This window comes from Carassius gibelio, chromosome B11 (genome assembly GCF_023724105.1).
Source record: "Carassius gibelio isolate Cgi1373 ecotype wild population from Czech Republic chromosome B11, carGib1.2-hapl.c, whole genome shotgun sequence".
NCBI lineage: Eukaryota > Metazoa > Chordata > Actinopteri > Cypriniformes > Cyprinidae > Carassius > Carassius gibelio.
Window position 1 is genome coordinate 10,710,083 of NC_068406.1, and position 12,606 is coordinate 10,722,688.

The 12,606-nt window shown below is 35.5% G+C and overlaps 1 protein-coding gene across 3 annotated transcripts in view; it reads left to right on the forward strand.

Moving 5' to 3' along the window:
- The first annotated feature begins 2,806 nt into the window (after window positions 1-2,806).
- Window positions 2,807-12,606, forward strand: part of cacna2d3 (calcium channel, voltage dependent, alpha2/delta subunit 3) — a 41,791-nt gene continuing 31,991 nt past the window's right edge. For all 3 annotated transcript variants that reach the window (XM_052569554.1, XM_052569555.1, XM_052569556.1), the window contains exons 1-4: window positions 2,807-3,353; window positions 4,274-4,355; window positions 9,974-10,090; window positions 11,858-11,917. In XM_052569554.1, coding sequence (XP_052425514.1) covers window positions 3,244-3,353; window positions 4,274-4,355; window positions 9,974-10,090; window positions 11,858-11,917 — 369 coding nt within the window. In that variant the 5' untranslated portion in view covers window positions 2,807-3,243. The remainder of the gene's footprint in view (window positions 3,354-4,273; window positions 4,356-9,973; window positions 10,091-11,857; window positions 11,918-12,606) is intronic.

The following is a 12,606-nucleotide window of genomic DNA, read 5'->3' on the forward strand; positions in this document are numbered from 1 at the left end:
CTCACCAAAACTTATGTAATAAGAAAATACAGTAAAACAGCAACCGTGCAATTTTGTTACAATATAAAATAACTGTTCCTTGCCTAAAAATATCTTTTTTATATATATTTTTCTTAGGCAGCAAATTAGCACATTCTAATGATTTTAAAGGATCAAGTGACCCTGAAGACTGGAGCAGTAATCACAGGAATAAAATCAAAATATTTTAAAATGGTAGACAGTTATTTAACATTTGAATGACATTTCACAATATTACTGTTTTTACTAAATATTTGTTCAAATAAATGAAGCCTCTGTGAACTTTAAGGACTTAAAAATATTAGAAAACCTGATTATTCCAAACTTTTGACCCTGTATTGATTGACTGATTGGTTTAATTTAATGAATAAAACAACAGCTATCTGTTTAGTTTATTTTATTATTATTTTCATTGCTAATGATCATACAGTATATAGTATAAATAACAGCAATAAAGTAACTTGCATTTTTGACTTCACTTACTTTAAATGTTTACATTTACAAGTTTATTTCTCAAAGTAGGTACCTCACAGTTTAACACTCTAGGATTTTTTATTTATTTTTTTGCCAGAGGCTGTACACTTTTGTACATTTTTATACAATAAAAGTATTTTATTGTATATATATATAAGTATATACTTATATATTTATAAAAGTATTTTAGCATCAATGCATTAAATAATATTATATTGTTGTTTATAAGATGCTCCCAGGAAGGCGTATGAGTGCCAGTGTGTATTATGACAGATTTTGTATAAGGTTCTGTGATTAGCTGTACAGAGTAACTCTCAACACCTTCAGTGCCAGATGTCACATATGTCCAGTACTATATTTGACCCACTAAGAGTTTTAACTTCCATTAAGACAAGACAGAGATTACTGTGTGTTTGGCGCCCTGCATTAAAATAGACGAGCGTGAACTCCAGCACAGACTAACCGGATTTGCTTCAAGAGTTGTTAAAACTATTGCTTCTGTCCCCGAAAGACCCACAATTTCTTAATCTTATTGTAGTCTTTGTCATTCTGATTTAAGAGGGACCACCAGGTCACCAGTGAATAAAGACTTCTATTTCTGGAGGTGCATCTATAGCTCCACTGGATATATACTGTAAGTTAAGTTAAGGTAAAATAGATGTGCTTTTAGAATTTTAGACAAAAGCTATCCAAGCTTCATTTTAACCATTTTAATTTACATTGTTAAACATTATAGGACAAATTGAAGATACACAGATAATGTCTGTGTAGATAGATAGATGGATAGATAGATAGATAGATAGATAGATAGATAGATAGATAGATAGATAGATAGATAGATAGATAGATAGATAGATAGATAGATAGATAGATAGATAGATATAGAGCATTGCAATAGTACAGTATAGCAAGTGTTCTTCAGATCCAGTCACTGCTGTTTCTAGCTGAGTCTGTGATGTATGATGCATTTACCAGCTAATCATGACTGCACAGAGACACAGGCTGTGTTCAGACAGATCCATCAGACCCCTTACCACACATTCACGCAGATGCACCTCATCATTTCTGTGCTCATGGTAATTAGAGAAAAAAAAAAAAAAGAGAGAATTAGAGAATAGCAATTAACTCCTGGATGCAATTGTTAAGCATCATGCTCAAGAGGTCAGTGCTGTAGCAGTGGCTGGTCATAAATCTTATTCACTTGCTTTCTTTGAGCACTATCTGCTCTTTAATGGCATCTGTTGATGAGGAGCAGCTATGCTACTGATTTATTCTGTATAACAGTGTGCATGAAAATTTGAGAAAATGAGATTTTTCTGAAAATGTACTCACCCTAAGGCCATTTAAGACATAAATAAGTTTGTTTCTTCATCAGAACCGATTTGGAGAAATGTAGCATTACATCACTTGCTTACCAATGGATCCTCTGCAGTGAATGGGTGCCGTCAGACTTAGAGTCCAAACAGCTGCATTATAAAAAAAACAAAACCTTAACAATAATATGTGATAATATGTGAGGCAACTATGTGTCATGTAGTATATTAATTGACGGCCTTCAGTTATGTCTTTTACTTGTGGAGTATAAATACACTCTCATTCTGATGACACCCATTCACTGCAGAGGATCCACTGGTGAACAAGTGATGTAATTTTACATTTCTCCATATCTGTCCCCATAAAGAAACAAGCTAATCTGCTGTACATTTTAGATGACCTGAGTCAACAAATTTTAATTTTTGGGTTAACTATTCCTTAAAATGTGCATTTCAACAAAAATATATTATATCTGAAATATGCAAAATCATATTTTACATGTACAATATGACAACTTGGATAAGACCTCTTGGAGGGCATAGATCATGTATATATTTTTTTAATTTTGTCAGTTTTGAAGTACGTGTTCCAAACTACTTTTACTATATTTTACAAAAACGCTGAAATTTGAAACAACTGTGCATCTGACTTGAAATCTTACATATATAACAGTTTGTGACAACCAGACCCTGTTAAATAAACTGCAAAGTGTGACCTAAACGGTTATAACCTCAAATATGCAGAATCATGCACTGCTAGATAGGTTATGAAAATGAGTCTTACATCAAGATGAATAATAATGTTAATATATGAAACTATAATACTATTTTTAAATGACTACTAAATAAATTATTAATGTTAAAGTGAAATACGTAATCTCGAAGCATGTGCAAAAGCATCCCCAAACGGAGGAATGCGCGTGGCCGAGGGAAAGTTTCGCATCAGCTTCTCTCGTGTGCGCGCTCTCATGGGGAAACCGCACTAGGTTTACACACGAGCCTCACTGTCTCGATGACTTTCCAATCGTTTTTCCCCTCCCTAAAACTTCTGCCTTTAGTTCATGCATTGACCCGAAAGTGTCGTTCATCATAATATCAGCAGAGCAAGTAGTGAGAGCGCGCGCGTTGATTTGCTCATAATCAGCGCTGAGAAAAAGGCTGCGTGCGCAAAATAAGCATTTAAACCTGGTTTTGTTCGGTATACCCCTAATGCAGGAATAAAATCAAGGATCGATGTCATAGAGGTCGTAGGGTGTCTGACAGCTGGGTGGTGAGACTGAAACTCCGGAGGCAGCACGCGCGCTGGGGTGGCAGATGTGCGGCTGAATCGGCACTCGCTGCTGTTTTTGTAACCAAGGGGGAGAGCTCGAAGAGGGGGAGTTCTAAAGGGTACCCGAGCCGCCGGCTCCGTTGCAGCGCAAGAAATTTTGGGCGAAGGATGCAGCGGAACCGGAGAATTTCTCTGATGCACCTCCTCTTGTGTGTGGTGAGCGCGTGCTGGACGGCGCTGGAGGTACGGGGGTCCCAGCCGGAGATCCCCTTATCAGTGTGAGTAAAAGAGCATGCATGCACAATATTGAGAACAAGCCACAATAATAATCCTTAACCTGTAAGCCTATAGAAAAAGATAGGATAAAACCGTCCATTAGTTTTAGTACAAATAACAGATGCATTTCTAATGTAAGCAAATTGCAATAAACGGATGCAAAATATGGAGAAGCCTTTATAAACCGTTGGCTATTTAATCTATACACATTTGTAGAGAGTGGCTACAACTATCATTTATGATTACTTTGGTCATATTTAAATGGATAAGTTATATCAAAATTATTATTATTTTTTTTTTTATAATTGATGTGTACATAATTACTGCATTTAATCTATAATCATTAGTGTAGAGAGAAGTTATAGCTATGCTTTGTGATATTTTTGCGTTATTATATATTCTAGAGTGTACATATGATAGGCTTTTATTATATATGTACATTTTATTGTATTTAAACATAAAAAGGCCCTAATAATTGCTGTTATATGTATACAGCACAGGTCTCAGGTGATGTGCTTCATGTGATAAATCAACTGATTTGATTTGAGCCACAAATATAATTTACAGTAATATGATATAATGAACCTCATTATATTACATTATGCTAATGCTACTCATTTTAAGAATCAGATCATGTATACAATTAATTTGATGCATGTTTACACTTTTTTTACAGTGTAGAAAGAAAATACAGTATAAGCATTTAAGTCTTAACTTTTTTGGTCATACAGTAAATGAGAAACATGTAGATTTAACCTACAAACCTACATGCTCTTACATGGTCATATACAGTCCAGTACAATGATTACAAACAGTCCTTAACTTTAATGGTTTTATTCCAAATCTAATGTTATAGTAGTGCTAATAATGGTGACTAAATGGGTAGTAATTTCAGTGATTGAATGGCTTCTTCCCCCAACAGTGTGAAACTCTGGGCTTCAGCGTTTGGTGGTGAAATAAAATCAATAGCTTCAAAATACTCAGGATCTCAGCTCTTACAGAAGGTATTTCCCCCTCTCTCACTCTCTCACACACACACTTACACTGGCACACACCCCTCATAAGAATACAGATGGCTTTGGCTTACAACATCCAGGTGTATAATCTGAGATGTGTGAGAGAGAAAGCAGGAGAGAGAGTTTTTGGATAAGGCCCATTACACTCGGTTTCTTTCCCCCCGATCTGTTTTGCATCTAAACACCTGTGTAGGACTGGCTGGAATAGACAAACAGAATAATTGAATAAATGTGTGTCTCTTTATAAATGACAAAGGAGCATCTGATGATGCACTACACACTTTAGCCACATGGTGGCAGCTAATATTGTGAACTGAGTGCTTCAAATCCTTTCTGACCTTTGTGATATTTAAGGCATTATGAGATAAATTTTGTCTGTTTTTAAATTATTAAATGAATCATAATGTTCTTTCAAAAATGACAAGACGTGAAAATTGAAATTAGACAAAGGAGCATGAAGCAGACATTAAAAACAACCTTAAAAAAAAAAGTTTATTATGTGTCAATTCATAGCCATCCATATTATGGAGTCTTTTTGTTACTGTAGATGGTTTATATTTACATATGCACAATTCAATATTGATAACAATGTCAAAAGAAGAAAAAAGGCACGGACACACATTGCAATATTAATATTTTATTATTAAAGTTCATATCTCTGCAGATAAAAGTCTCCACCTGGTTTCTTTGTTCCACCATACCGTGTTGTAGCTATTACAGCTGTTTGAATGCACTATGCGGTGCCGTTATATACTACAGAACACACTTCATTTCCTCTCGGTTTCTATTGAAGGAAAAACAGTGATGGATGTTTTGAGATAACCCTCTCTCTCTCTCTCTCTCTCTCTCTCTCTCTCTCTCTCTCTCTCTCTGAAGTATTAATAAGTCTCTCAGTGTTGGTGTGAGATAAGAGCACAGCTCTCACCATCAGTGCACATATTATCGTCGTAATTACCTCTTCACAGTGTACGTGACTCTTTAACTGAACTAGCCCGGGTCTTTTTATAAAACAGTGGACATGAATGAAACTTAGGCTTTGAGAATTACAGTTAAATGTTTGTTATGTATTATAAGCATCTGTAAAGGTGTCTGTCTCTGTGTGTGTTTGTGAGGGATATAATAAGAAAGAGTTCTTTTTGTCTAGCTACAGTATGCTAAATGTTTAACTGAAGCTGAGATTTGGGGTCTATCTTTAGCTACAGGGCCCTCACTTACAGAAAAAATCGATAGTATAGTCAGAGCCATTATCTGTGTTGTATATATCCACTGATCTGAGACCAATGTGGCTGATTTACCTTGCATAATTGTTAACTGAATTATTCACCCAAAAATGAAAGTTCTCTTTGTTTACTCGCCCTCATGTTGATCCAAATCCATTTGCTTTTATTTTTTTACTATTCAGTTCACAGTAACCATGTCTGTCAAGCTCAAAAAAGGAAAATATTAACTAGTCCATATGACCCATGTGCTAAACGCTGAGTAATATGAGAATATAATATGAGAAAAATTTAAAGTGGTACCCAAAAATGAAGATTCATTTACTTATATGCATGCCCCCCCCCCCTTTTTTTTTTGACTGTCTTGTGTGGAAAATAAAAGAAGATTTTTTTCAGAAAGGTCTCATTTAAAAAAAAAAAAAAGCCCTATAATGGAAATCAGTTGGCTTCAATATTGTTTGGTTCCCAACATTCTTCAAAATATCTTACAACTTTTTTGATAAACTAGTACATCATGTCCATTACACACACACACACACACACACACACACACACACACACACACACACACACTGTTACAGATTTCAAATTACATCACATAAAGTGTAGTCAATAATAATGTCTTAGATTAAACATTTTAGGTAAGACTGTTTATTAATGACTTTTAGAATTATTTTGACCTAATTCATTTGTGACATGGATTTAAGCTTTAGAATGCTTACAAAAAAAAAAAAAAGAAAAAAAAAAAAGATAAATTACAAATCGCCAAATTGCCATTGTGTGAATAAGATTTAATCAATTAAGTAATCTAATTATGAGTATTTAAAAACGTTTTGTAATTGAATTACAAGTGCTTACAAGTCATTTCTGGAATCTGATTATGTAATCCAAATTACATATAATCAGTTACAGTAACACTGTTTATATATTCTTCAGTTTCTCACCAAAACCACAGCATATGGATTTAGAATGATGCAAGGATGAGTACATTTTCTATTTTGCATGAACTTTCCCTTTAAAGTGAGTGTTTAATACAGAAATATGTTCTTAATTCAGACATAAACTTCAATAAAGCAATTGGTATACCATCCCACCCAAAATAATCTTCATCAACCTAAACACGCACACACACATTAACATGTTGTAAAATGTCCCAGCCAGTTGTGTTCTCTCTTCATTGCCATTTCTGTGTATGTTTGCACTTTTTCCCATCATCCTGCTCAGTGGGCGTGACCGATGGGTGGGGCTCAGTGCCAATAAACTGTCCATCTGAAGAGCTGGAAGCAGAAAGGGAGGGATGAGGCAGCAGGCCGGTTCATTAAGGAGGATCGTTAAGAGTGATCATTAAGCTTGTTATGCGAAATTACCTGATTTTTACACAAAGCCATACAGATGTCACCCTTTGTTGCCTTCAATCACGCAAATTTCCACATTCCAGATTGTACAAAAACATTACCATTAAGCATCTTTACAGTCAATAATTCTGTGGCATCTTGAGAATATGATGGAAAAAAACTTGTTAATGTTTAGTTTAATGCTTTTGTTCCAGTCACTCCCCGGGACTGTTTCACTACAGTGTTTTGAATCAGTGGGGTGATCATCTCTATTGATGAACGCAGCATTACTGGCTTTGATTATGGCTTTTTTGGTGCCGGGACGGAGGGTGAGGGGTGGGGAGGCAGGACAGGCGTGAAATGAACTGTTCCGCCTCAATAACCCTCCATGGTCTCTCTCTTAAAGGGGTAATTTGCTGCATGGTGCTGCGATCTGTGTGTGTGGAGGGGGGTGTCGCTGTTAGAAACATGTCGTGGGATCTGAGATGTGCCAGAGTGTGTTTTCATGCAATGTAATGTTGTCTATTTTTTTTTTAAAGGGGGGCAGGGGTGAGATTGTTTCCCTTACAGTGATTTTTTTATTTACATCTTGTTGTTTTTACAATAAAACTGAGAGATGTATTCATGTTTTGTTTTGTTTCTTTTTCTTTCTTTCTTTCTTTCTTTTTTAAGTTTTTGGATCTGAGATGTGCAAGAGTATGTGTTTTCATGGGATTAATGTCCTGTGTCTGTAAAAAAAGACACGAGAGAGATATGTATGCTTGTTGATTTTTCTTACTGGACATTTATTTTTATGAAATAGTCCTTTTTGAAGTTAAAAGGGCTGTCCGAGACACATTTTTCGATCTGAGATGTGCAAGTCTGTGTGTTTTCAGAGAATTTGTTTCCTGATGTCTTGAAGAAAGTAGATAAAAATGATATATATGTTGTGCCCATAGAGGAAATAATATGTTTTGTCTGAAAACATATCTTTTTTTTTTCAGTAGAAAGGATTGTGAATCGTTTTAGGATTTATTTATTTATTTGTGTGCGGTTGTGTGGGTGTTGTGTAATGAGACATGAGAGAAATATGTGTCTTTACCCATTTTCCTTAATATAGTGTCTGGGACAAGTGTGTGCACAAAAACTGATTAAAAAAAAAAAAAAATTGTATAAGAAAGAACTTTTTCAATTTTCAATTTAAACTAAATAAAGAACACCATAAAGAACAGGCATTGGTATTTGACATGAAAGTGTGTTTTCGAGCAATTGATGTCCTGTTATCGTATAGATATAAATGCTTGCTCATTTTTCTTACTGGAAACTTTTTTGTATCATCTTAATTGGAAATATTTTCTGTTGTCTTGATAAAACTAGGCATAAAGAATATACAGTATCTGTTTTAGGCCACTATAAATACCACCTTTTATCAGAAATGCTTTTTTCGGGTGGAGTGGTGTAAGCCTGCAGGAGTCAATGCCTGAGTGTGTTTGAATAGTCTAATATCACAATGCCCGTTGAGTGCTTCAGGTGTCGCTTGTACTGCAGACTCAGCGTTGTCTGAAGTGGAGTTCATTATCCAGACTCGCCCAGGCTTGACAACTTATTATCTTTCTTCTGAATTCTGACTCCATTTCAATTACCCTCCAACAATGCGTGGCCCTTTCGACAAGACCCGCCCTCCTTCCCCAAAGCAGCCCACCCACAGCGCTCTGCCTCCACCAATAATACACACTGCAGCAGCAGCAGCTCCACCAATTACGGCGACAAGATTGAGCTCGTTATCTAGAGAGGATTTGTCTTATCAGCCAATCAGAGCAGCCGCTGTCAGCGAGAGACGCACAACAGCACGCTTATCTGAAGACTTGTGGCACTAACTCGAATGAGACCGACAGCTGTATTAACGCAGAGACAATGCAAACCATAGGTCATGGAGACTTGTAGATGCCTCTTCTCACCGCCCCCTGTCTCTCCATCACTGTCTCTCATTATTTTATTTTATCTCTGTTTCTCTCGTCCCTCTTCCACAGCCACATATGACTGCCTCCTCTAGATTTGCATACGTTTAAATGTCTCAGTTCATCACTGTTTCATTATATACTGATTATTTACAGACAAATGAACTTGTCATGCTGGACATTGATCTGTTGAACTCATGTTTGGAGGTTTCCCACTGTCCATCCGACCAAAGGAATAGATGATTATTGGTCCCCCACCATCATCGTTAGCACTACTTGTGCTAAATGTGTTGATTCGGAGAAGTTTAGTTTAAGTTGTATGTCTACATTTTTAAGATCTTTGAAGGAGACATTTGTTTTAGGGTTTCCAGATTGGCGAAGCAAAGACTTATAAGGTGTCCAATGAGATTATTTAAAATGCTTCAGTGTGAAACACACACACACACACACACACACACTTGTAGATCTTTGTGGGAACTTGCCATAGACTTCAATTGTTTTTTTTACTGACCTGATGATATTGTCTATCCACTCCCTCTTACAGAACCCTTTCTGCATTTTTACATTTTAAAAAGGGATCATTTAGTATTTTTTTTCCTTCAGTCTTTATGCCCCCACAATGGGGAAGAAACCTCTCTCTCCACACACACACACACACACACACACACAAAAATAGCATCAATAGAAGTAAATAATAAAATGATCTACTGCATTAAATAGTGCAAATATGAATGCATTTAGATTAGTTATTTAATTTCTATTTGCTACTTTTTTGTTACAGTCTAATGATTTCAATATGCTTGTCTGAGATAATTATTAATATTATTATTAATTGTTCTGATACATGCAACTCTCTTACTGTTACCAGACAAGCTGCATTAAAAAGTAGGAAAATAGGTATAAAATAAAATAAGTATTTTTAGTATTGATTTATTTGATGTTAAATGACAGGTGCATTATATTTAAAGTATTTAAAGCTGTTTGTACTGTTCAAATATATATATATTTTTTTTATCCACAAAATGTCGTCCAGTCTTGAACACTCTGTCACAAAATGTAGTAAAATGTCTGTCGTGCGTAAATTCATTGCGTAATCTGAACCATTTATTTCTCTTTAGAAATACAAGGAATATGAGAAGTCGGTGCGAATAGAAGAGATCGACGGCGCAAAATTGGTGAAAAATGTGGCGCAGAATATGGAGGAAATATTTCGGAAAAAAGCGGAGGCCACACGAGTAAGTAACTTAAGTGGAACAAAAATTGAATATGTTCTGCTTGCGACTTCCGTTTTATTTTAAAACTTTAACCTTGGCGTACGCTTAATAGCTAGTTTTTGTTCATATAATTTGGAATTATTTGTATTATTATAAGCTATTTTTCGAGTTATTTTACGATTTTTGCATGAATTCCTATTGTTTCAGTCAGCATTTTTCATCACTCATCTATTGTCTTGGATGCTGCAGCCGCAACAGTTTTATTTATTACTAACGTATAAAAAGCCTCTCGATTAAAGCTTCTCTCTTCTATATGGAAGAACATATAGATTTTACCGTTAAAACCAGCTCATGCCGTTATTCTTCAGAGGCACACACGCGGGCCAGGCTTTAATTGCCTGTGTGTGTGGAGTGTGTGGAGGAGATAGCCTTATCTAGCTCCTGCAGATACACACTGTCACTTTATGATGCAATGGAGTCGGTTTGCCATGAAAGGTAAAACCCATGAAATACACCTCATGTAGCTTTCAACTGCATACTGATTTTATAAAATGCATGCGCGTATTTATGCGAAATAAATTTACACGTTGTCGGATTTTAAGGGAGTTGATGCAATTTATACCACAGAAATCCAAGTGCATTGCAACACATTTTATTTCATTTGAAAATAATAATACAAACAGCCCTACGGGAAAACATAATTTAAACTTTTTTTGTTTCATGTTTACATCCAGAGTGGTTTTATTTGTGAATGATTTCCTGCTGTCAATTTATATATATTTATATATTTTTTTTAACAAACCACTAATGTTTTTTTGTTATATAACCTACTTGTGATAGTTAAATCTATAATAAACTGACAAGGGATGTCTTCTTTTTATGCCGACCTAACGTTACTCAAGCGCGCGCATCTTTTCATCTTCTAACGAGCTCGTGATTTAGCTTTTATGGTTAATGAGGCGATTAAAACACGTTTGAAATGTATTTGTGTGTAAAAAGAAGCCATTCCCAGCCTTTGTTTTGGGGTCAAAACAAAAAGACAGTCTATTCACATTCTGTTTGTATTTAAAACATTAGGAACTTAACATATTGCTGACCCTTTTTTTCAGGAGCATAAACTCATTTTTTTTTTATTATGTTTTACAGAGCAGCTTGGCTTATATTTCTAGTGGGTGTTTATAAACTGGCACAAAGCCTATTTTTTGGTTATGTTGCTATAATTTCCTCGAAATGAGACAAGTATTAATAATTTTTCCTAAAGCGCTTTGTGGATTGGAAGCAATTATACCGGCATGTAACTAAAAATGCATGCCAGCAGTTTTCAATGACAACAAAACATACACTGTCTTTACACACTCACAACATTGTGTTTGCCGCAAGGCAACAAGGTACCACATGATAAACAACCTGTCTGCAAGCAGCAGGTAAACTAAACTGTTTGGTTTTAACTTTAAAGAGGTCGCCTTATACAATTACTTTCATAAAGAATTTAGTATGACTATTTATAAATGTAATTCATAACTCTATGACTGGGGTTGTCACTTTTATTCTTTGGTGAATGTTTCTCAGGGTCAGATTATTATTGAAAGTCAATATATGAGTTCATATATAATATGAAAGCATGTTAACTTATGATCAGATAAGAATTGTAATAAATATTATATTTGTTAATGACTTATTGATGAAATATATGAAAGTAGTTAGAGGCTCATCACAAATGTCTGCATCTTTAAAAGCATTCATAGCCCAGAAAGATGAATCATTGTGTGTTTTCTCTGTTATCTGTAGAGGCTTGTAGAAGCGGCAGAAGAAGCTCATCTCCAGCACGAGGAGAACCCTGACCTACAGGTGAGAGAGTTTGTACACTTGTACAGTATGCTTTGCAGTATTATACATGATGATTTCAGAACCATGGACAGTTCTTTGTTCAGAAACAAAGAAAAACCCAGTCATTCTAGTGCTCTGATGCCACTTTGTCAGAAATATCCAAACCCATCTAAAATTACATGCATATTCATTTTTTTAAATGCTCCTGTTGTCACGGATGTTTCATAGGGCATAATAGGAAATTGTATTGTGTTCTTTAGAAAAGACTCTTAGGGGATGTTTTAACGGTAAAGCCCCTCACATTTCTTGCCGTAATCTTGTTGCCCTGCTTTATGCAGATTTCCTGTACATGACCTCCAGATAAGTTCTTGAAGGGAATTATATATATATATATATATATATATGTGTGTGTGTGTGTGTGTGTGTGTGTGTGTGTTGGAAAGCCCTCCCCTCTCCGGTCGTCTCCGCACTCCGACTAAGATAAATGACTCCACATTGGCTGCGCTACTCAGGGACAAATGGAAAATTCACTGAAGCAAAATACGTTTAAAATAATGGTATCCCCCCTCAGTAATGAATTCATGGGCTCACTCTGTTATAAGTAGGAATACATTTCCAGTGATTCATACATGTTTTTTTATTCACATAACTAATTATAGTGAAAGAGTCAGATTGCAGCCTCTATATTTCAGTATGTGGTTTTTGAAACA